Raw genomic sequence first — 25,670 nt, forward strand, 5'->3', positions numbered from 1 at the left:
CCACAATACACGACTCTCGAAATTACAGCTCCCAGAGTTAATCTCAAGGACTCTAGCTTTTCAGACCTGCAGACAGCAACAGTATGCTTTGCAGTATGTTGGCGCATGTGCACCATGGCTCGAACTGGGCAATACAGTGTGCTCCCTTCGCACAGCATTGCAGTAACTACAGTAGACTCCCACTAATACAAATTCAGTTATGACGAATTCTCGGATAAGACGAAGAAAGCAAGACCATTTGGCTGGTTTCCCAGGAAATTCAATATTAAAAATCCACTTTTTAAGGGCAGTGCTGGCGCTCTTTTCTACCTGGTCTGACTATACTGAAACTTTCACAAACATTCTCCACAGTTAGATGGTTCTTTGTGCCAAGTTTCGCAGCACGCTGGTGTTTTGTTGCAGTGCAAAGAAGTTTAAAATTTCCCACTTCGTGGCAATATCAGGCAGACGGCAATAATGCGTGTGTGATGCCAATGGATGCACGGCTGTCGATATTCGCTCTGCTGAACGAATAAAGTTTAGCTGGTTTCTGGTCATATCAGACAAACAATAACCCAAGCTCTCGCTTACGGCCACCAGCTTAGACAACCAATGTGCACACAATAGGCTTTGTGACAATATCCATGATGTCATAGGACAGTCTGTCAGGTAGTCATGTGGTTGAAACGCAACTTAGGTTTCCTAGGTTTTGTTCTTTTGAAATATTTCTATTTGGTATTTTGAAAAGTGGCTTTTTGTACCAAAGCGAGGGGACTATAAAATGTGATGCGACTACCACCTCAAAATGCTCAAAAAATCACCTGAGCTGTCCTCTAAGATAAATTGTTTCTCATGTCATTTATTTAACGCTCTCATGTTAAAAGAATGTTTCTAGCTGGTAACGTATATTCCTTCATGCTGCTTGTTTGCAAGCTGGGTACACTATTACTTCCAAGCCTTCCTTGACTATTTTTACCCTTCGGTAGGTTCTGTTTTTTACTAAGAAATGTGCTGTGCAATTAGCAAGTACCAGTTCTATCACATTCCTACTGCTATTGCAGCTTGTAAGCATGTGCAGTCATTTTCTGAGAACGACGCTTGCAATAAACATTCTGTTTTCAGCCCTTGCTTGGTGCAATTGTTTCTTCCATGTTTCATCAACTTGCCCACAATTCTGCTTTGCTAAATACATTCCAGAGCAGTTTTTATATGCTTCACTCTACTGCATTACCACGAGCAAAGAGGTTATCTTTATGCAAGTTCACTGAACAATTGGTCAAAGCTGGTTAAGTGCTAATTGCAGAGTAAGTTACAAAGAGCACATCAACCTGAACCTTTACATTGTGCTGAAGTACAGCCTGACACTGAGTTTTCTGTAGATGCGAGCAGGAAAAGAGGCTTGCTGCTTCTATTGTACAGGCCTCATAAGCACCTTTCAAACAGTTTAGTAGGCCTGCAAAATTTAAGCTCGTTCGATTCCAAAAAGATGTCTACTGCAATCTGGTCCCTCTTCACCATGCAAGATGCTGTCTAAGCAAAAAATATTTTACTTGCTTTTGCTTCTCTGGTTGGCTCTTGTTGTTCACAACTAAAATGAACTTAAACTGATTCCCAAGCTAAGTACCTCTCTTGCAGAACAAAATCACTACAAGCATGCTCACTTGATGAGCAAAAAACATTATACACAGAAACCATCAACAGTCACTTCACTAAATTACTATATAGAAACAAAGAGAAAAAAAGGCCGTCATTAAATAAAGTGATATGACTTCCACCACTTTGAACACATGACTAATCAAATCACCACAAACACCTGTGGCATCACAAGAAGCTGACAAGAGAAAAAACCCCCCGCAATATAATGAAGAGGCCGCATTCGCAAACGGAGGAAACCTCTCTACCTTCGGATAAGGTAGCCACGGCATCGGACGACGCTGCAGTTACAGCTGTCCCGCTCACTGAGACTGGAGAGGAGTTAAGACTGGAGAGGAGTTAAAGGAAACTCGACCCAAAGCGATACAAAAGCAGAGGAAAAAGGTTGCGGCCCCGGCAATTGTAACAAAGGGATCAGCGATGTTTTTGTTGGGCATGCTGGCAATAATGAAATGTTTCAGCGGGTTAATCCGGCGAGTTGGGCGTGTTGGTACATGGTTTTCTGGAAAAGCAGCGCTGAACAGACGAGGACAGAGACGAGGCGACAAGGACGGGCGCTGAACTGACAACAAATTTTATTGAAGGGATTCACACTTATAAACGTAGTGTAGCTACCGTTCGCGCATGCTCAGAAAAGTCAGCTCTTTTGGTGAAAGGGCGATAGAGGCTGTGCTGACGCAGCCCTCTCCCAGGCTATATATCTGATTTGATTCTGCTATTTCTCTAGTCATACGTACACTGCTCTTTCTGATTATGGAGGTGTCATCGAGTGCAGGAGTACAATCTAGGCAAGTGATACAGTGACTTGCGAGGAAGCCTTCAAAATCTTTTCCCTCGCGTGCATTTTTCACGTTCAAGGCATGCTCTCTTAACCTCCCGTTCACGCATCTCCCAGTTTGGCCAACATACGTCTTTCCACAACTTAACGGAATTTTGTAAACTACACCTTCTGTGTAATCAACATAAGGCCGCCTATGTTTTTTGCCACAGCCACACTGCTGGGTCGCCTCCGGATTAGTGATCCTGCAAAGCTTGGACAGCTTGTGAGGGGCAGAGAAGACCACTTTCACGTCGTAACGCTGGGCTACCTTTTTCAGATTGTGCGAAAGTGAGTGTATGTAAGGTATCACAGCTACCTTCTGCCTGCGCTGTGCACGGCTATCGCACGTATGCACCTTGCTGCGCATGCAGCAAGGTGCATGCAGCGGGCAATTTCAAGCCCCCAGATCCATGCCACTTTGAAACGGAATGTCGTGCTTCAGGCAGGCTGCGGAAAAATCTCATCACAACGAAGCTGGTGAGACAACCGAGAACGGTTAGTTGAGGATAGATGACGGCAGATTCGCAGCGGCCCGCGACAGACCGCCAAACAGTAAGGAACCGAGCCCAGACAATATCGCAGAGGTGTCCGAAATTTCCGAACAGCTGCTACCTGGCACTAACAGCAGGGCTCAAGGTGATTTGCAACACAAGGAAAATCGCGAACGCAACAAGCCTTTCAGAACTAATGGGTTAAGTTTTGAGGTTGCGGCTAGCGCCGACAGCTTCGAACTTGACGGCACCGCGATTACTGGAGGTGCGGGCGCGCGGAAGAAATCCGCTAGGGCTGCTTCGAAAAGGCGACGGCGCTCAAAGAAAACTAATTTGGGCAGTCGCGCTAAGAAGAAAAGGGTGCGGATCAAGACGCTTGTACGTTTACGGGCCAGCCAACCACGTAACTGCCCGAAACTGTTACCGCGGCTCTCAAGAATTTGGAGGCGTCGCATGAAGGCCAATTTGACAAGGCATCCCTTTGCAGTGCGGAAGCCACTACCATCACTGTTGCAGCACCATAGCAGTAGTTCTGGGAAAGGTGACGAGCAGAGTGGGCTGCAGAGAAGGGCGCGCGGCCACCAGACAAAAAGGGCGCCACAGAACGCGCACGTGTAGGAGGGGGACACGCAACCACCCCTTTGGGACACCTGCAGAGAACCATGAGAGGAGGAAGCGCCCCTTTTGGCCTAAGCTTAAGAAGCGCTTCCCTGGCTTCGGGAACATGTCCTGGAGAGGCAGAACTAATCAGCCTCTCAACTTTTGCGAAGGGTAGGCTGGTAGCGTGGCCTTCATATTGCAACCGTGCAGGGCGCGAATAAAGAATGGAGGATTCCAGGAATAAATGCTCCCTGTATTCATTTGATTTTCGTTTTTTTTCCCAGTGGCAGAAAGGCGAAAGTTAACCAGGTTTTGAGCCTTTTGCCTGAGCGCGTTCTGTACTTTTCGTGTTTCCTTGCCCTAATGATATAGCCTAAAAACGTCTGCTCATGTAACCTAAAGTGCTGCACAGTTCAGAGTGCAAACGAGCACTGTAGCTGAAATCAGTTCGTTCAGAGCGGTTATCTCACCCACGCGATTATCTTCTGATGTTTTGTTCTGTTCATCGCATCGCTTATCTTGAGGTTCAATGCAAGTTGTATTCCAGCATGCACTTGTGGATACGTTTAGCTGAGCTGCTCATTTTGAGGGCATGCGCTGACGCGCGGAAGTATAGCTAAGGAACTCATGGGCAATTGTGGCGTAGTCACTTGCATGGAAGCCTCGTGTATACTTTGGGTTATTTATGTGAGCTTTGTTACGTGTGTTTCTGCAAGTGAACTTACTTGCCGTATTTGTTAGGTGCTACTATCCGCAGACATTGAAACATGGGCGAAACCTCTGTTGGGCATTGTAGCTTAGGTAGCTGGCGTAAGCTCCTAGAGATGCTACCTTTTTACCTGTATTAAGTTTTGGAGTATGCTCCTGCCTCGGCACTGTTTTGTGGTGCAAGATTGGCTCATTACAACCGCTGTAGTAGTATCTGCTGCCACGCAGAACAAAAAAGAAGAACACATGGTCAGCTGTGCTAGTTGCGAAAAGGAAGTACCTTGGGGCAAATATGAATGACCTCATTTGCTTCCTCAGTAGTGTGTTTTCGGTCCAAGTAATCTCAAGGGGACAATTCTATTTTCGTTATTATTGCTGCTTGCAATGGTTCCTGATATTTTGGCGCATTGTTAATTTGAAAAATGGTTGTTTGAACCTTGTGTACCAGATCGCCAACCTGCCTCTTGTTGCAGCGGGAGCAAAAACGGGGATAGCAATTTAGTTAGGTTGATTTGGATTATGGCCTTTTCTGGTGTTTGACGGGAGACAGAAGGCACTTGCTCATGTTGGGTGTTGCCTTCTGCCAGTCGGTTTTTGCAAGTTGCAGAACGACCAACCATGACCAGTGGCGAGAAGCAAGGGCATCGGAACGACCTGAGCGAAGCTGGTCGGGGTGCCTTGGCGACAACGCGGTGAGCAGCGATCCTGGCCTGGCGAGTGGGACCTGGGCACGTGAAGCTACCTGGCGTTCGGACACTGGACGTGAACTTGGAGGAGACTGACGAACGTGCGCGCCTGGCAACCGAGCCACGTGGAAGCAGCTGGTCTTCCCAGCGCCTTATCTGATGGTGGGGATGCTGTTGTGCTCGGACAACCAGTCCGGATTCCAAATCTACAGGATGCAAAATTTCTCCTGTGAACGCCCTTGGACAAGCCCGGTGCTGCGCCGCGAGGTAACCGCGCCCTAACGCTCCCTTGACAAGCTCAGATGCTGCGCCGCCTGGCAGCGGCGCACTATGAAGAAGCATCGGTGAGTGACATGTTCAAACGTGCAGCGAATTGCTAGACAGCCAGGCGCCGGTTCCCATTTCCCCCTGGGAGTCAGCGCGCGCGGCAGACTTGAAGCGGGTGGCCAGCGTGGTTCCTGGTTGGACCTCACGGACGGCTGTCAAGTGCTGGCTTTTTATTGGTCCGTTTGAGTGACGACCGTTTCTGGGGGCTATATAAGCCCCAACACTGACGCCTGGAGAAGACTCCGTTCTACCGAGCTCGATCTAGAGAGACCAACCGTGAGCCGTGTGCCGCTCACAAGTGGAGTGTGATGTGTGACGCGTTGGAGCCTCGCCGGATGTCACCGTGCGAGAACAGTCGCATTTGCCGTTATCTCTCGGTCCCCGTGCCGACCTCGTGCTGTATAATCCTCTGTACATAATTTATTAAATCCCTATCGTTGTTCTCACTGACGCCTGACTTGGAGTCTTCGCTACCGACTAGAGAGCTGGCGACGCTCTGTCACAAAAGGGGGGGGGGGGCAAGCGTTACAGCACCACCTCAAAGTCGCAACAGCAGTCCCTGCGCACGGCCACAAAAATTACCACGTGCGAACAAACCGTACGACAAGCAATTTGACGAAATAGCGTTATTATTAAACAACTTTAATCTTGACAGAACACATATACTTCAGCTCCTAAGCAGCATGCACCAGTACTCTGCACCATTCGTTTCGTCAAAACAATTACAGCTAGCTGTGAGTTGAATGATCCTCGGCTTGCTCTGTTGAGTGCTGGTTCTCTTCCTTAGCCGCCGCGGTGGTTTAGTGCTTACGGCGCTCGGCTGCTGGCCCGAAAGAGGCGGGTTCGATCCCAGCCGTGGCGGTCGAATTCCGGTGGGGGCGAAATTCTAGAGGCTCCGCCATGTACTGTGCGATATCACCTGCACGTTTAAGAACCCCAGGTGGTCGAAATTTTCGGAGCCATTCACTACGGCATCCATCATAGCCTGAGTCACTTTGGGTCGTTAAACCCAAGTAAACCTTCGCTGACGGACGAGACGGAAGAGGAGACAGACACCAGGCACCAGCGCATGTGTCTGTCTCCTCTTCCGTCCCGTCCGTCAGCGCTGCTTCGCCCTACCGTTCAACATGAACAAACCAGCCCGACTCAGCCTTCTCCTTGGACCACAGCTATACACAGGCCCTAATTTGACGTATGTATATGAAACCTAATTTGCGATACAATAAATTTCCAGAATGAAACAAAAGCGCTGTTCGCATTTAGAATGTGATTAGTCGAATTCCAGGGAAAAAATCCTAACTGCTCAGACTGGTTTCCATTTGGTTACAGCTGGAATCAACAAGGAATTGTTCCATTACCAGTTGGGAACTTTCTCACACATCCATGTATATAGTTCATTTAAATCTGGAAGGCAGGTATTGTGACTTAAAGCGGCGCATGGGCTATAAGAGACGCCATAGTGAAGGACTCATCTGCGTATCAAATTAAACAACTACAATCAGCAGCTAAGACGCTGTTGACCAAGCGATGGTTCACAAAGACAGCTCGCCGAAAACCGCACCGTCCGCTGCAAAGCAGGAGACAGAGTGGGCCGGCACCGCTTCCTCCCTGCACAGGACGCGAGTCAGCTGTGGAGAGTGGATCAGGGCCAAATATCTTACTGCCGCTTTGCCCGATGCGATAAAGCGTTAGAGTCCATCGCATCGGTGCAAAGACTCGTGCAAACATTCGGTGCAAAGAGCCAATGCAAAGAATCGTTGAGAATTACGCCAGAGTCCAAGAGACACTCAAAGAGCTCTTGCAGACACCAGGTTAATTGACCGAAGGCAGCAAGGCTATTTTTAGAGGTTACGATCGGCTTTTGCAGAAATTTTAAACCTTGTTAGGTATCCACATTTCCATAGCCTTCTTTGGGCCTTATGAAGAATTAGCAAGGGCTCTCCAGAGCTCAACATATCGCGCAGCAGGTGGAAGAAAGGCACCAGAGGCTCTCTGCAAGGCGACCTCCCAGTCGTGCTCTGAAACTGCGTTTGAAAACCTGTGGCAGCACACGAGCACAACAGCAGCGCATCTAGGCCTGAAGGAACCTGGTACATCAAGGCCGACAAAACCTCCTGCGAGGTATGCGATGACTGAGAGACCTGTCCAGCCAGCTGCCCTTGACGTTAAGGCCGTGCTGTGCAAGGAGTATTTCGCTACTGCCGACTGAATCGTAAGTGAAACAAAACAGAGTTTTGAGCAGCCAGGCATGAAACAGCTCGTAAAACTACAAGACATCTTAACCAGAGCCGCTGGAGGTAGTCGGTACACAGCAAAAGAACTAGAGGGGCTTTGGGAGTGCATGCAGTTGATATTGACTTGGGCAGACTGTTGGCGCAGTTATGCCATTATCAACTGTTCTAAGCGGTGCTGATTCTGCCACAATTCTGGGCATTTTGGAGATCCTACAAAGGAATTGCACAATATTCGCGAGTTGATGGTTGAGGTCGTGAGGTATGTTCAGCTTCTGTTTCCCAAACCAGCGTCTGTCGCTTCTGGAAACGCTCTTTTAGTGCTCTGCGCAGAATCAAAACGTATTTGCGCAACTGAACGACTCAAAAGAGGTTATCGTATCTTTAGATTTTGCCTATACACAAAGAAAGAATGGCGCTCCTAAGATTAGAGGACGTCATCAGGGAGTTTGTGAGCTGAACAGCGAAGCGAGCAGAAACCTTTGGTCCCGCCTAAGCACCTAAATAGAGCAGCACTGTCCGAAATGTTTGCTGCTTGAGTGCAATATTGGTAACTGTATACATGTACTCTAGCGTGTTTGCTTGTATTGTTGTATTTAAACTGTTGTTTTATGTTATAGTTTTGTTCATGTGCGAATGCCTGTAAATTTGTCAAACGTCAATATGAACGCACTGAAAATTCATTTTGTAATTTTTTTCTTCTTAATGCTTGTATAATATGCACCATCTAACGATAAAAGAAAATAATTTTTTTCACGCAGTTAATTGTTCTCTCCCGAGCCAAACTTGGACTGTAATATCTGAGAAACCTATGTACATAAACAAAACAAAATAAAAAGGAACACGTTCAAGGCCTCCTACTGAAAACATACTTCCGGCATCCCTGCAAGTGTCGGACTATGAGTGCATTCCACACGTTCGACGATGTAAAAGTCTGAGCAAATATAACTGACAGCTTATGCGGGAGATATACGAGGCGTACATCATACATAAGAAGTGTTCAACCAGTGTAAAGACATCATCACTCATGTTTGAATAGAAATTTACCATCTGGATAAATAATCACGACAGATGTGACAAAATGATGATTCCAGGACTTTCCTTATATGTATTTTGGATGATGTTGCCTGTATTTATTGCAAGCAAAGCAATAAATTCCTCAGCCGTTAGTCATTGCAGTTCTTGTCTGTGTCCCGTTAGCCTGCACGCTATTTTGACAAGACTAAAATACTGTCACACATTCTCAAGAGAGTCTAGATCTGGAAAATGACCACAAGGGGTTCCAAGCTGATGTTTCCTTTCTGCACCCACCCTAGAAAAACTGTACACAAAAGCGTCACTTGGAGATCACAAATGCTAGCTGGGACATTATAATGTCCCATAATGTCATAATGTCCCAAAGCAGCTCAGGCTATGAGAGACGCCATAGTGAAGGGCTCCAGAAATTTCGACCACCTGGGGTTCTTTAACGTGTACTGACAACGCTCAGTACACAGGCCTACAGAATTTCGCCTCCAACGAAATTCGACCGCCGCGGCCGGGATCGAACCGGCGTCTTTCGCGCCGGCAGCCGAGCGCCATAACCACTCAGCCACCGCGGCGGCCCACGCACGCTATTTTGACAAGACTAAAATACTGTCACACATTCTCAAGAGAGTCTAGATCTGGAAAATGACCACAAGGGGTTCCAAGCTGATGTTTCCCTTCTGCACCCACCCTTGAAGAAATACATGCACACAAAAGCGTCACTTGGAGATCACAAATGCTAGCTGGGACATCATAATGTCCCATAATGTCATAATGTCCCAAAGCAGCTCAGGCTATGAGAGACGCCATAGAGAAGGGCTCCAGAAATTTCGACCACCTGGGGTTCTTTAACGTGTACTGACAACGCACAGTACACAGGCCTACAGAATTTCCCCTCCATTGAAATTCAACCGCCACGGCCACGATCGAACTCGCATCTTTCGGGTCAGCAGCCGAGCGCCATAACCACTGAGCCACTGCGGCAGAGTCCATATCAAACAAGTCAGGTGAATTTGTTACTCTGCAAGGGGTTCTGGTTCCTTTCTTTGAGGCATACATGCACCACGTAGTAAACTGAAGTACATACTAGATACATAGAATGAATCATTTTGCAAATATCGCTACTGTAAAATGACGTTACCGAATGGCCACATTCACCCTTCGGACAGATCGGCATTTCATCTGCCCTTACACATGTAACATGAAAATACCAAGCAGCCAGATGAATGCATAAATTTTTCCCAGAAACTTACCAAAGGTGCAAACAGTGATACCACTCCACACTGCTCCAGTTGAGTATGATGCTCCACTTAGGAGCAGCAGTCTCCACATGGGATGAATGCCTGCAGCAAAAATTTGTTACAAAGCAATGTAAGATTGCACGCAAGATGCAAAGTAAATGGCATGATATGGAACCATTACAATCATGCAAGCAAAACAAATATCATTGTACCTACACTGCAATATTGCTCGAGCTACAAAAATATTATAAAGGCTGCTTGAAAACAGCACACAATTGGCATTTAAATGTCATTGGATCATTCCAAGCCAACTGATACAGACTTGGTACTCGACCATCTTGGATTTCTCTTTAAAAAATGATGGTTTATTGCATTACTATGGCAAACATTACCCACCTTGATTTTGGCAGATTAAATTTTTACTTGCTGTGGTGCCATCTCACGTTTGCAAGTGGTAGCAAAACCTAGTCTTACAAAAAAGAATTGTAAAATAAACATTCTAACACATGACTGTGAAACTTTCATTATATATATAAAAGGCATTACACTTTCATATGCAGTGAATTGAGCTTATTTTGTTTCAACTAAAACATGCAAGGTACATTATATAAAAATTTGAAAGTCTAATCTTAAATTCTATGTTCTTGCAGCCATCATTCGAACTTTATTTCTAAGCTGTAAAGAAGGCAAAGAAAGCAATAAAAATGTTTCAGAGTGCAAAACATGCAAGATATGCGAGCAAAAGAATTCTTAAGTTGAGAAAATTTGCTTTTTCAGACATATTCAGCGGTCAATTGCATAATCAGGTGATCTTAGTAAAATTACGAAAGATGGGAAGTTGCACGGCACCATTTAATGGCATTTATTTCTATAAGTTTAATCACAGCACTTTTTGTTTTAAGAGAGAAACAATTTGCAAGTTGAGCCCCTGTGTTCTATATCGACAGCACATTTTGCCGCCGGCTGCAAATACACACAAAACCAACACTCCATTGCTCGAATACAATGCTGTGCTGGGCTTCCGATGCTGCCAGCTTTGGCAATGCAGAAACCTGCAGAAGGGCACATTTAAAAAGGTGACAATGAAGTGGCCGCATGGCACAACGGCTATTGTACCTCCGCACAAATGGTACTGAGCCGGGAAACGCACTTTGCAGTCTGACCAATCAAAGTTAAGATCTCTGCAACCAGGAAAACGATTCCAATTTTTCAGTGCAATGGGCTTTTCGCCCCGTCACATGGTAAGGGTGCTTGCGACGGCATTGGTGGAACTGTGAGGCCCTTGGCAGTGATGGGAAGTATTCAGAGGCCGTACAAAGGTCAAATACTGACCCTTTGTTTACATGAGTGAGGTGTAGAAAACTATCGAGCATACTGTCAGGGTGCCCCGACAAATCATTCAAGAAAACAAAGGTGAACTCACTAGTCTGTTTACAAGAGTGTTACCATTAAATGGAATACGCAAGTTTCACCACATTAAGCTTTTATCTCTCTCTCACTGGCGCATGCTGGACTTGCATCATGCTCAGCAACCAAAGAGTTTAAAGTGACAGAATGTGAATGAACATGCCAGCGGACCTTGCAGAACCAAAATATCAGGAGCATCCACTTGGAGCACCATACAACAAAACTTAAGTGCCTCCTTGATGCCGGCTGTAGCATGCACTGCAGTGACGAGCAAGCAGCGAGCGATGCTGGGGTTGAACGCAGGGACTCAACTAGAAAAATTATGTTCTCGCCTAAAACAAAAATTGTTCGCATAAACTTTTAGAAACAAATGCCACTGCACTTAGAAGATAAACGAGAACCACCTCACTGAGCAATTGACGGATGAATATGTCTCAAGAAGAGAATTTTAACAAATTTGTTTTTGCTCACACGCATTATGTTTTTCATATCGGCTTCTTTGCTTTTTGAAAAATCCAGACAAATAGCTGAGATGACTACTATGAGAACATAAATTAGATAAGAAGTTCCAAATTTCCATAATTTTCTACCTTCTTTCATGTTTTATATTACAACCAAAATACAAAACAGGAGTTAAATTTATTGGATATGAAGCACAATGTCTTTTATTCATATGAAAAAGTTTCACTCATGCATCAAACGTTTATTTTTTACAAGTTTTTTTGTAAGAGTAGGCTTTGCTACCGATTGTAAACTTAAAATGACGGCCATGACACGAAACATTTTTGTTCTGCCAAAAACAAGCTAGAAAATCTTTGTGATTGTACACAGTAAGACATGATTTTTTTTCTGTAAGAAATCAAACGCGGTCGAGCGCAGTCTGATGAATCAGTTGGCGCAGAATGGCCTCATTCGGTGTAGCACAGCAATAAAATACATGACCAACTTATCACCAGGTATAGTGCAGCATTTACATGGGTCGAAATATTGGCTAGACTGTAAGAAGCTCTTGTAACGGCAAAAAAGTGACATGAACAAATTCTAGAGACTAAGTGGCACATATAATTAGAAGAACAACGTGAGAGAGGCAAAAAAAAAAAAACATTTCATCTGAGGGACATTCGAAATATTGCCAAGAAGACCCAAATTAAAACGCAGAACAGTCCAAACCAATAAAAATAGCCACGATTTAAGCAGTACAAGCTCTCTGAATGGCGGCAGATACAAAGCACACACGTGCAACACTTCCCAACTTCTGCAGTAGTGCCCGCTCAAAAATTTCACTGGATACTTTTCCATAAATCTTTAAGAGTAGAGACAAAATTTTGGATGCATTTTTTCTTCGGCGTAATGCACTGTCTTCTTTGTTGCGATGAGAGTCACAAAGTGGAATTCTCCTATGGCAGCAGAATGATTTAGAATGAATTTTTTTTTTGTTTTTCGGTTTAGGTCGCAATGTAGCTTTGACGTACAAGACGCAATCAGGTCAAGTGAGGTGTGCAAAAACAGCGATGTAATCACTGCTTGTTCATTTTTTGTCACTCTAACATTTGAACAGGCTTGCAAAAGAGTAGAGGTGAATTAAAATCACGAAAGCAGTGACCATACCAGTTTTTGTATGAATCATGTGGCCTGAACCAGCCTTGTAAGTCACACCATTGTTTGGCTGCTGGAACCAAGACCGAAATAAATTCGACTATAAATTATTTGCCACATGTTGCAGCAATCCAGTAACGGTGTACGTTTTGTAATGCGCTGCACGTCATTCTAAAGAGAGAAAACCCACAAAAATTTGGGATCTCCACTTTCTCAAAGGGTAACTTCAGGAAGTTTTCGAATATTTTGATTCAATGAGCGTATCTCATTCCTTGGACTCCTCTGTCTCCGACACAAGAAGCTATTTCTCAAAATTTCAAGTGCAACTATTTTAAAGCAGCAAACCGAACGTCAGTTCTCGGGCAAAGACAATGCTCTGGTCGATGCAGCCGATTATTTGGTCGATTACAGTAGCCAACGGGTAATTCAGACTCCAATAACTCCGACTTGTAGGATATTTCAGACCCCGATGAGGCACCGTCAGTCACCCCATAGAAAGAAGCACATACATATTCGCGACGGATATTTCAAACTTCAAAAGCCCGAAAGTTCGATTTTTCGGACTGATTTCAGTCTCCTGCGGGCCAAAATCGGCCATCTTATCGGCTTTTTGCCGGTGCAAAAGGCGCCATCTTGGATTGAGGTGGATTTACGCTGCAGTTGGATTGGCTTGACATACATTCGGTACCTTATTGCTGCCAGTAGAGGTCCCTGCGATCTCTGACACTTCGAGGTGGCAGCCGGATTGTCACCGCCGTCAGCTTGCTTTTGTCGCCGACGTTGTTGCGGGCAGTTATCGTTTGTCCTATACGTTGAAAATTGGTTGGTAGGGGAAGGAAATTGCGCACGAGCTATCTCACATCTCAGCGGGAAAGGATAAAGGAGGGACTGAGAGAAGAAGGGAAGAAAGAGGTGCCGTAATGGAGGGCTCCGGAATAATTTCGACCACCTGGGCATCTTCAACGTGCACTGACATCTCACAGAACACGGGCGCCTTTGCGTTTCGTCTCCACCGAAACACGGCCGCCGCGGTCGGATTCCAACCTGGCTACTCCGGATCAGTATCCGAGCGCCCTAACCACTGAGCCACCGCGGCGGGTCTCATACAGTCTCGCCATTCGCCGTTTCGTCACTTGGGTTTCTCTGACCACATCGACCGAGTGGCGCTCAGTCTTCACGAATTTACATCCGTTCGCCGTTTTGTGATTGCGTCCGACAGTTCCACCGCTTTGACCGAAAAGTGCCTTATCTCTGCATGTGTTTGACGAGCGGTGTGGTGTACACTTGGGTTGTGGACAACATGGCCCCGCCGGGTCCCTCAAAGAAGCGTGGGAAGTATTCCAACTAAATGCGGTGACCTTGCTGTCTAGCGTGTACAGTGAAATCACAACTTTGGCGCAAATACAGGTGCAAATTGTCGCCAGCAAGAGAAATTTTTCCGCGAGGTAAAATCAGTTACATTTTTAAGCCGATTTCATCTCAATAAAGTGATCTTTTGTACTTCACGGATTTTTCGGACTGTTCGATTATTCTGACCATTTTTCGGGTCCCTTCATGTCCGAAAAATCGGTCGGCGACTGTATTCACAAAATGCTCGTATGTGCACTGAATGGCTGAAATTACCACTGTCAATGACCCCATTCATAAAATGCCTTCGACAACCTTATAGAAGTCTGAAAATTGGTTCTTGATGTAGCGAGTGGGTAGTAACGCGCGGTTAATGCTTGTGATGTTGCAAATGTATTGTGCTCACAGAAATCACTGGAACTGAGGCCATGGAAACGGCAAAATCAAAACAGACAAGCAAAGGAATGCATTTTCGCACAGGCTACCAAACTCGGAAGAAATAATCAGGATTGGGAGGAAAACTTAGAGCAAATGCTTCACCACAATACACGACTCTCGAAATTACAGCTCCCAGAGTTAATCTCAAGGACTCTAGCTTTTCAGACCTGCAGACAGCAACAGTATGCTTTGCAGTATGTTGGCGCATGTGCACCATGGCTCGAACTGGGCAATACAGTGTGCTCCCTTCGCACAGCATTACAGTAACTACAGTAGACTCCCACTAATACAAATTCAGTTGACGAATTCTCGGATAAGACGAAGAAAGCAAGACCATTTGGCTGGTTTCCCAGGAAATTCAATGTTAAAAATCCACTTTTTAAGGGCAGTGCTGGCGCTCTTTTCTACCTGGTCTGATTATACTGAAACTTTCACAAACATTCTCCACAGTTAGATGGTTCTTTGTGCCAAGTTTCGCAGCACGCTAGTGTTTTGTTGCAGTGCAAAGAAGTTTAAAATTTCCCACTTCGTGGCAATATCAGGCAGACGGCAATAATGCGTGTGTGATGCCAATGGATGCACGGCTGTCGATATTCGCTCTGCTGAACGAATAAAGTTTAGCTGGTTTCTGGTCATATCAGACAAACAATAACCCAAGCTCTCGCTTACGGCCACCAGCTTAGACAACCAATGTGCACACAATAGGCTTTGTGACAATATCCATGATGTCATAGGACAGTCTGTCAGGTAGTCATGTGGTTGAAACACAATTTAGGTTTCCTAGGTTTTGTTCTTTTCAAACATTTCTATTTGGTATTTTGAAAAGTGGCTTTTTGTACCAAAGCGAGGGGACTATAAAATGTGATGCGACTACCACCTCAAAATGCTCAAAAAATCACCTGAGCTGTCCTCTAAGATAAATTGTTTCTCATGTCATTTATTTAACGCTCTCATGTTAAAAGAATGTTTCTAGCTGGTAACGTATATTGCTTCATGCTGCTTGTTTGCAAGCTGGGTACACTATTACTTCCAAGCCTTCCTTGACTATTTTTACCCTTCGGTAGGTTCTGTTTTTTACTAAGAAATGTGCTGTGCAATTAGCAAGTACCAGTTCTATCACATTCCTACTGCTATTGCAGCTTGTAAGCATGTGCAGTCATTTTCTGAGAACGACGCTTGCAATAAACATTCTGTTTTCAGCCCTTGCTTGGTGCAATTGTTTCTTCCATGTTTCATCAACTTGCCCACAATTCTGCTTTGCTAAATACATTCCAGAGCAGTTTTTAAATGCTTCACTCTACTGCATTACCACGAGCAAAGAGGTTATCTTTATGCAAGTTCACTGAACAATTGGTCAAAGCTGGTTAAGTGCTAATTGCACAGTAAGTTACAAAGAGCACATCAACCTGAACCTTTACATTGTGCTGAAGTACAGCCTGACACTGAGTTCTCTGTAGATGCGAGCAGGAAAAGAGGCTTGCTGCTACTATTGTACAGGCCTCATAAGCACCTTTCAAACAGTTTAGTAGGCCTGCAAAATTTAAGCTCGTTCGATTCCAAAAAGATGTCTACTGCAATCTGGTCCCTATTCACCATGCAAGCTGCTACCTAAGCAAAAAATATTTTACTTGCTTTTGCTTCTCTGGTTGGCTCTTGTTGTTCACAACTAAAATGAACTTAAACTGATTCCCAAGCTAAGTACCTCTCTTGCAGAACAAAATCACTACAAGCATGCTCACTTGATGAGCAAAAAACATTATACACAGTTAGAAACCATCAACAGTCACTTCACTATATTACTATATAGAAACAAAGAGAAAAAAAGGCCATCATTAAAGAAAGTGATATGACTTCCACCACTTTGAACACATGACTAATCAAATCAGCACAAACACCTGTGGCATCACAAGAAGCTGACAAGAGAAAAACCCCCCATCAATAGAATGAAGAAACCATGCTTGCGCATGAATATGCACCCAGAGCCTTCAGTTGCATGCCCAGAAGGCAGGGGGTCAAGCATAACCTTCTCTCATGATAGTGCACTTTACACACTGACATAGTACACGCTAGCCACTATACTAATAAGTACAAAGCTGCTGACTGATGTCATTGCAATATGTTGACACTGTTGGCTAGAGGGCATCATTTGGAGGCCTATGCGCTTCATTCTTGAGTGGTATCCAACACTAACTTGTGAGTCAAGATGAGAAATAACAGCCAGAAATAAAAACCAGGGCTCCGAAGTGAATAAACAAGGCTTCAACTAGTATAACAATTATTGGAAAACAGAGATGCTACTAATGCATCCACTTTTTCCAATCTAGCATCTAGTCATGACTCACAAGTGAGGATCCTCAAAGAACAGCAGTGGTCCCACAGGCGCTCATGCCAGTAGAGCCAATGTGGCTACTGATGACTTTTGTGAAAGCAATTTATAGCTAAAAACAACCCTTTAGATGCAAGAACAAGCATTTTAACATGTATTACTATATTCGTACTACTACGTTTTTTGTTTTTTTTTTCAGTTGCAAGTGAGCAAATATTGCTCGTATATTGTGTTACGCATCGCCTTCATCTTGCGGGAAAACTGGCGAGGATGCAGCGGACTTTCCCACGGGCTGGCGTTGAGTTAGCGGAGGTGACGGGGTTCCCCGCCCTGGCTTATCCACAGCAACGGTGACAGTAAGTCTCTCCTGAAAGGTGTCAGCATAGAGCTGCCAAGGGCAGCCGTAATTTACCATTCCGAGATGATGCAGGGGTCAGCAGGGTCCAGTCATCAAGTTTGACATCGGTATTCCTCTTCAAAGGGGGAAGCTGTCGGCGCATGATTTCCCTACCCCACTTAGCCTTGTGCGTAACCCAGGCTGCGCAGTGATGAGGAACTCATGCGACCACCTGCGAACCATGAGAGCGCCACCCATCACATTCCGGTTCCTGCATGACGTAGATGGCATCCTCCTCTTAAGCTCAACACGTGACGGGGGTGTGTTCCCTAAGGAGAGAGTGCGTAATGAGTGCCACAGTGAACGTCTCAGAACACGCCTTCCTCGGCAGGCCCGGCCTCCATCTGGGGATTTCAGGGAAGAAAAACCCTATAAAACCAAGCACCGAGCATGGCCGAGTAGCTCTCTCACACAGAGACTCTTTTACCGAGAACCACACTCTGTTGTTGTACATGCTCATAAAGTAAATACTTGCATAAAGTTTTCCTCGCCTTCCTCCTAACCCAGTCTCCAATCCTCATCCCCTCTCCGGCATGATCATTTTACCCGAGTCGCAACAACTTTAATGCAAAAACAACCTGCATTTCACAATGTATAGGCTAATTGAGCCAGGAGAAAAGAAAAAAAACAGTGGCAGTACAACCCCTTTCCATAAACGTGGTCACAATTCTAATATAGTCTGGCACTGCTGAAGTGTGTTCATACGCTGTTGATGCAGTTGAACCTAGAAAGCCAACAATTTTCAGCTTACATGCAAGATGGCAAAAGCTTTCACTGCGCTAGTAATTTCATGCTTGCATTTTTAAAGCAAAAGCTCCAAACTATGTTTGGAAATAGTGTTCTCGGTGAACTTGAAGCGCCCAATGTAGAAACCATGAGGCTTCTCGTTTCATGAAGCATCTTCAGAACACTACAATTGTTTTGGAGAAAAATGGAAGCCAAGAAACTACACTTTCTTTTGAGAATAATAGATACATGAATGTGAGTTCGCTGTCAAAATTTGTTCTAGGCTTCATACCGCTGACCACACTCCAGCTCTAGCATGTAGTCTGCAAAATGGCTTCACAATGTAAAAGGTTACTTTTTTTGAGCTAGTCGGTATATGTTCATCAGGTAAGTGTACAGCACGAGTGTGACAGGATGAAAGAAGTAGACACACACAGTGCTGACTCACGATTGATTATCGTTATTGCCGTCATGCAATAAATAGGTGAAAAGCACAACCAACATGTCGCACTGCATCGGACAATGACTGCATAGGGCAAAAACAACAGTGAATAAAAACGAACAAAAAATGTTCAAAATGTAGAAAAAATCACCACTCTGTCATTTAAGCTGCTGAGATAGTCCAGTTCTCTTAGAGCGAGCATAACAGAAGGTTTGCTGACATACTTGTCTTGCTCATGATGAATCAAATGCTTCAACAACTACGTATCTCCCGCGTGCTCCAGATGTTCCTTATCCATGTACAGTAAAGTTGCCTGGCTGAAAGCAGGGGTGCAGTTTTTGAATGGCAGTCAATGCATGACCAGAATGCTTTTGGGAGGTGGTTTTAAGAAGAGCTCGTGTTCCCCAGGCAGTCAATGGGGCATTTCCATACTTCGCCTATATAGCATAGCCCACAGGATAGCTCGATTCTGTACAGCATATGTTTGCAGCACTGTAAATAACAGAATTCATGGTTCTTTTTGCAGTCTGCAGGTGGCGGCCATTCACGGTTGACGCTCTTGCGGAGTTGTTGCAATTTGTTTGGAGCAGAGAATACTAATTGAAAACCGGCTCTAGCTGCTATTCTTTTCAAGTTGTGAGATGCGTGTGAGGCAAGTTGTGTCTCACAACTTGAAAAGAATAGGAGCTAGAGCTGGTGTTTGAGTAGTATTCTCTGCTCCAAACCAACTGCAACGTCTCTGCAAGAGCGTCAATCATGAAATGTTGCCACCTATAGAAAGCGAAAAAAAAAACATGAATTCTCTTATGTACAAGTGCCACAAAAATGTTGTGTAGAGAATCGAGCTACCCTGTGGACTGTGCTATATCAGCCAAACAGGAAGATACCTAAATGACTATCTCACGGAAAAGAGAGCTCCTTGAAAACACCGCCCGAAAGCAATCTGGTCATATATTGGCCGCCGTGCGAAAACTGCTGCCCTGCTTTCAGCCGAACAACCACACTGTACAAGCATAAGGACTAGCGATTGCAGGATTTCACTGAAGTGTTTATGATTCATCGGAAGCAAGATAAGTGCATCAGCAAACCTACTGTTGCGCTCACACAAAAATAATTGTACCTCAGCGGCTTAGACGACAAAGCAGTGGTTTTTTTACTACATTTTTTAACATATTTTTCCTTTGTTTTTATTCATTATTGTTTTTCCCTAAGCAGTCGATCTTTGATGCAGTGCCAACTGTTGGTTGTGCTCGTTTTTCACTTATTTACTGCGCGGCAGCAATAAAGATCATCAGTCACGAGTCAGTGATGTGTCTCTGTACTTCTTTGATCCTGATCCAGTCACACTGTGCCTTTATCCGATGGAACAACCACACTGTACAAGCATAAGGACTAGCGATTGCAGGATTTCACTGAAGTGTTTATGATTCATCGGAAGCAAGATAAGTGCATTAGCAAACCTACTGTTGCGCTCACACAAAAATAATTGTACCTCAGCAGCTTAGACGACAAAGCATTTTTTTTTTTCTACATTTTTGAACATATTTTTTCTTTGTTTTTATTCATCAATGTTTTTCCCTAAACAGTCGAACTTTGATGCAGTGCCAACTGTTGGTTGTGCTCGTTTTTCACTTATTTACTGCGCGGCAGCAATAAAGATCATCAGTCACGAGTCAGTGATGTGTCTCTGTACTTCTTTGATCCTGATCCAGTCACACTGTGCCTTTATCTGATGGATTCACAATGTAATGGAACATTTTCGTTACTACTTCACTTAAAGCTAACATCAATATTCGTTAAGGAATCATAGATAACAGTATACCAGAATGTGAATTATTGCTGTTCTGCAGGTAACATATTGCAGTATGAATATTCATTACACGCTAAAGGCACTAAAGAAACCTTAAAGACGCAAACATTAACAAGCGAGCTCCCCAGAAGTGATCAGGGAATGATCACATGTGCTCCACATACTTTACTGCCAATAAGTGTAATCAAAATGTATTAAGCACACAAGTGCTATATTCATTACCATAATGCCAGCTCTGTATAATACAGACACAAGAAACAAAAGCCACAAATAACAGTATTCACTGAAAAAAACAAAACCAATTTCAGACCAGTGGCCACCGTTACATTGGTCAGATAGGCAGCTACCTAAATGCGTGCTTACACCTGAGCGAAGACACTTACTTCAAACACCCAGTCTGGCACTTTAGCTACGCTACTGGTGTGCCCCATCCCACAGTTTCGTGCAGTGGAGCCGAACCCAAGCAAGTCAGGCGACAGCTTCCACAACTGTGACTGCATCGTGAGCATGTGCACACTTGTGGAAGCCGTTGCTTTTCGCTCATAGTTTCTAATGCACTGTAAGAAGTTTGGTTTGGTTTGTGAGGGTTGAACGCCCCAAAGCAACTCCGGCTATGGGGAACAGCGTAGTGAAAGGCTCTGGAAAGTTCGATCACCTGGGGTTCTTTAATGCGCACCGACACCACACAGTACACAGGCCTCTAGAATTTCACCTCCATCGAAATTCGAGCGCCGCGGCCGGGATCGGACCCGCGCCTTTCAGATCAGCAGCCGAGTGCCATAACCACCGAGCCATCGCGGCAGCACTGTAAGAAGTGGTGAGGATTAGGAGCAGCAGGTAACTGCTACCGATTACACTGTGGCCCATGCTCCGAGCATTAAAATAATTCTGATGCCAGCTATTGTTAGAAGAAGGTCAATAAACATTTACATCCTTAAAAAAAATTATAGGGTTACGAGCCACACAGATGGCTATTATGCTTTAATATAGTCTGGACTGGCATAGGTGACTGTACAGGCCTTTCTAATGTACACGAAATGGAAGATGTATTAAAGCCAGAAATCTTTCAGCCTGCACTTGCCTACATCTGTATGGGTGCTCTTGGTACCAGATGTCAAACAAACTAGCCCTCTACGCTTTCTAATGCCACCGTTATCAATGCCTTTTAGTGGATCATAGCTGCAGCTAACTAGCTTGAATGCTAACGCTACGTAACGGCCTAGGTTTTTTTTTTTTCAATTATCACCGATTGTAAAAGCATTCATACTTGCTTCTGCATTAGGCCTTTCTGACTAGCTTATGTAAATGAGTGTACCTGCATTATGTTTGTCATACTGAGGCCCGAAGATCTGTACTAAATGTTTAGTTATAAAAGTAGGCCTCAAAATGAGCACCAATTGAGTTGGGGGTTTTGTTTCAGCAATGAATTTTTTTTTGCATCACTTTTTGTAACAACCTGTTTTTCATTATCGACAACTGATAATGACATGTTTAGAAATTCCCAACTCCAGGCACCCGCAGCGTCCCAGGCACCCGCAGCGTCCCAGGCACCCGCAGCGTCCCGCCGTGCCTCGTGAACAAAAGCCTATTTCCAGGAGGGCAGTGACAGACACCTGTCATGGCGGACGCGCCGTACTCAACCAAACCGTGGGAAAACAGGGATGATCCTTATCTTGTTTCCCGGAGCGGCAGACAAACCCCTTCATGCTTATTAGCTGTGTCCCGCCGTCGGTAGTGCGGCGGCTTCGTGGCCCTTTCGCTAGCTCTTCTGTTGATGACGGGCGACGCGGACCGATGATGGGTGGCTGTGCACCTGAGGACAGTCGAAATAGCTCCGAAGGAAGAGCGTGTGAATACTCTTACCTGAGAGAGTGGTGGCGTATTTGTTTTTGATTTGGTTTGTGTTGTTAACTAGACCCTGGGTTCGAGGCTAAGCCCAACCCACGGGGTAGTCCCTATCTCGCATGTTATTGTTGATTGGAGAATTGATGCTTAGGGCGGGCCACTGAAAATGACCGCCCTTAGTCCTTTGTTAATTAAGTGCTTAAAAGTGCATGTGAACGGATGGAGTCCAGTCCAGTCTGAGCAGGGGCTCCATGCTTAGCATGTAACGTGATGCTACTTAGGCTCTAACCTGCCGGGTCAATGAGTAAAGTACCGCAAAGTTTGTTCTTTTGTAAATTCAGTTCTGCTTTTTTTAGTTTAACTCTCTGTATATGTATGCTGTAAATATATGCTCTGCTGTCATCATCTACAAGCTTGCCTCCTGTCCATCTTCCAAGCCGAACAACACTAGAGGGAGGGTTCATAAACCTTCCTCGAAGAAACGAAGGACCTTTGAAATTTGACTAGCCGCTGGGTAAAGGTTCATGTACGCTGACCTCGAGGACACTCTTGACGTCAGTTCTCAATGCGTGGCTACAACACCAGTCCACAAGACGAGTCGCCGCCTGCGAGGCTAACAACCAGAGTTCGGCCAACTCGCAAGATCAGCAAGGGCCATGACGTCCGCTACAGCTAGCCAGACAAGTCAGCTTTCCGGGAATGCACCGCTGTTCGTCCTTCACACACCTCAGTCCCCCCCCATCATTCCACGGTGAGAGGTTCGAGGACAACAAAGACTGGTTGGCCAGCTTTGACCGTGTGGCGGGCTTCAACGAGTGGGACGGCGAGCGCAAATTGCGGAACGTGTACTTCGCACTACAGGACTCAACCAAGACATGGTATGAGAACCACGAAGCTTCCTTCACAAACTGGGAGATCTTTCGCCAAGAGCTCTTAGCCATGTTTAACACCAGCGAACGAAAGGAGGGGGCTGAAATCGCTTTGCAATCGAGGTAGCAGCAGTCAAACAAGAGCGTCGCCATGTTCATCGAGGACATGACACGACTCTTCAATCGCGCTGACCCTGCTATGCCCGAGGACAAGAAGGTATGCCACTTAATGCGAGGCGTCAAAGAGCAATTGTTTGCCGGACTGGTACGTGACCCGCCAAGAACGGTGGCCGACTTTGCCAAGGAGGCAACCAGCATAGAGCGTTCTCTGCAAGAACGGGGGACGCACTACGGCCGTCAGGCTAGTGTAGCAGCCGCTCACCACTGTACGCCCACGTTGCTACCCACTGAAGCGCTTTGAGAGCTTGTGAGGAGCTTGGTGCGCGAAGAACTCGAGAAACTTCGCTTCGAAGCTCCACAGGACAGTGTCGCTGCCATACCGGATGTGGTCCGAGATGAAGTCCGGCGAGCTGTTCAGTCGCCACTAGCTCCGCAGCCAGCACCCTAAGTGATGACATACAGTCAAGCACTAATAAGTCGTCCTGGGCCAGTGAGACAAGCCTTTTCCCCCATCACTCCTGTGCCTTCACTGCGGTACCCAACTGCAGCTGTACCCGTCGTACCGCAGGAGCTCCTGTCCACCATGAGCAAGGCGCGCGTTTGGCGTATGCCAAACAATAGGTCGCTCTGCTACCACTGCGGGGAGCCCGGCCACATCCTACGCCACTGCCGCTACCGCAGAATGGGCTTAGGGGGTTTTCACCTGACGCACCTCGACCACGCTACGGAGAACGGCCGTGGGACATCGAGCAGTATCTGTCCGATAACATGCAGGCAACGAACTCGCGGCAACGCCAGTCCCGGTTGCCATCCCGAAGGCGATTTTCTTCGCCAAGCCGCCCGTCTTTTTCTAGGCAGTTCAGAGACGCGTCCCCACATCGGGAAAACTGAAGACGGCGTCCCCCGGGGTAGGGCCGCCGCTATTGGATCAAGTCAAGAGCCTCCACCCGACGATTCGCGGCTACGATCCGACCGACGACGACCTCGCCCGACGACCTCAGCGACGACGTGCTGTGACCGACTGGTGTCTGCCGAAATCCCAGTAATCGCTGATAATCGCGATGTGACCGCACTTGTGGAAACCAGCACTGATTTTTCTGTAATGAGCAGTCGGTTAGCCACGGCCCTCAGAAAGGTTCTGACCCCTTGGTCTGGGCCACAGATCCGCACCGCCAGCGGCCATGTGGTTACGCCAATCCGCCTTTTTCACGACGCGACTGCGCATGCGCCCATCCCCTGGCGGCGGTGTCGCGAAACATATTGGAAGGGTCGCGCGCTCCACTCGAGACCGGCCGTGGGGGTGTAAACAAACCGGCTTCCTACGCGGGGTGCGTTGCTGCAGCCGTCGGGCGTTCGGCGCGACGCATTTGGCGATACCTACGAAATGTGTTGCATACGGCTGCAATGCCCAATATGTAAAGGGAAGCAAACTCGGATTTTTTCGCTTTCCGAGCGCTTCCCGGGACAGCCTTCGACGCGAAGCGTGGATAAAAGCAGTTCGCCGGCTCGACGATCGTGGCCGCCCTTGGGCACCGTCAAGCACGTCAAGACTGTGCGGGAATCACTTTGTGACAGGTACGGACGAGGTACTGGGTTTAAATGCGTGTGCAGTCTATCACGAAGTGTTTTATTCATGGACAAGAAGGCCTCGAATGTCACCGCGGCACTTAGACTTCGTTCCGACGCTTTTTGCTTTCTCAAGCAAGAAGGCCAAATGGGCAAGTGCTGTGAGTCGCTTTCAACGCGCGATGGAGCGGGCAACGAAAAAGAAGCTACGAGAGCATTCACGCATGGTGCTAAAATTTTGTCATAATCTCCTATGGATATTTTCTTGTTTATGCCACTACACCCTGACCAATCCACCGGTGTGGGTATGTGCCATGTATTAAGAGGCAGAAGAAGAAGGTGCGTTATGCGTGTGTTCGAATCATATCCATGATGAAGAGCTCTGCGTGGTATCTCCAGAATGGATCAATGTGCGCCTCTCATGCTCGTCTTTATGGACGCGCATGCTTGTTTAACCTATGCAGCGGTGTGTTGTGGGAAAATACAGTGAAATGCTAGCAGAGCTGCTTTGTTGCGAGAAAGCTTGTGCTTTTATAGCTCGTGTAGCTATTCGGCAGCGCTTGAGCACAACGATTGCTTGTGAAAACTGTTGTCCCCAGTCGTTTTCTGTACTACGGAATGCACGATGTAGTATCCACCTTTAATGAATGGCAGCCATATACAGCGGAAAACGCCAAGCTCACTGATCGGGGATATTTCATTGAACATTATGTTCCGAATGTAGCCTTCATCTCTGAAGCGGTGGCCCTTGCTCAGCTGGTGTTCGCATCGCATGTCGGATGATCGGAGATACTGAAGAATTTGCTCTTCGGTGGGCACTGCAGCCTGCCTCGGACTTCGCACCCAGCCATCAGTCAACCCTACAAATCCTCCAGGTACCAGGTGCTGCCCAGGACACGCCATCGTTGACAGATTCCAACAAAACGTGCTCCGCAGCGGCACTCAGTCCGGCCGGGTTGGGCGCGCAGTACCCTACCAGTGAGCTTCCAGCGTTGTACGCGAGGTGGCAGCACAGGAAA

At 46.1% G+C, this 25,670-nt stretch overlaps 1 protein-coding gene across 2 annotated transcripts in view; it reads right to left on the reverse strand.

The window, feature by feature from the left end:
- The window catches only part of LOC144111941 (uncharacterized), a 54,011-nt gene that overhangs the window by 18,394 nt on the left and 9,947 nt on the right, over window positions 1-25,670 (reverse strand). Inside the window, exons 2-3 of one of the 2 annotated variants that reach the window (XM_077645037.1) lie at window positions 17,289-17,445; window positions 9,775-9,864 (exon numbers count right to left, since the gene is read on the reverse strand). In XM_077645037.1, the coding sequence (XP_077501163.1) occupies window positions 9,775-9,864; window positions 17,289-17,376 (178 nt within the window). In that variant the 5' untranslated portion in view covers window positions 17,377-17,445. Of the gene's footprint in view, window positions 1-9,774; window positions 9,865-12,777; window positions 12,831-17,288; window positions 17,446-25,670 lie in introns of those variants that run through there. The other variant, XM_077645038.1, reaches the window with a different exon arrangement.

Source organism: Amblyomma americanum, unplaced genomic scaffold (assembly GCF_052857255.1).
Source record: "Amblyomma americanum isolate KBUSLIRL-KWMA unplaced genomic scaffold, ASM5285725v1 scaffold_19, whole genome shotgun sequence".
In the NCBI taxonomy this organism is placed as follows: domain Eukaryota; kingdom Metazoa; phylum Arthropoda; class Arachnida; order Ixodida; family Ixodidae; genus Amblyomma; species Amblyomma americanum.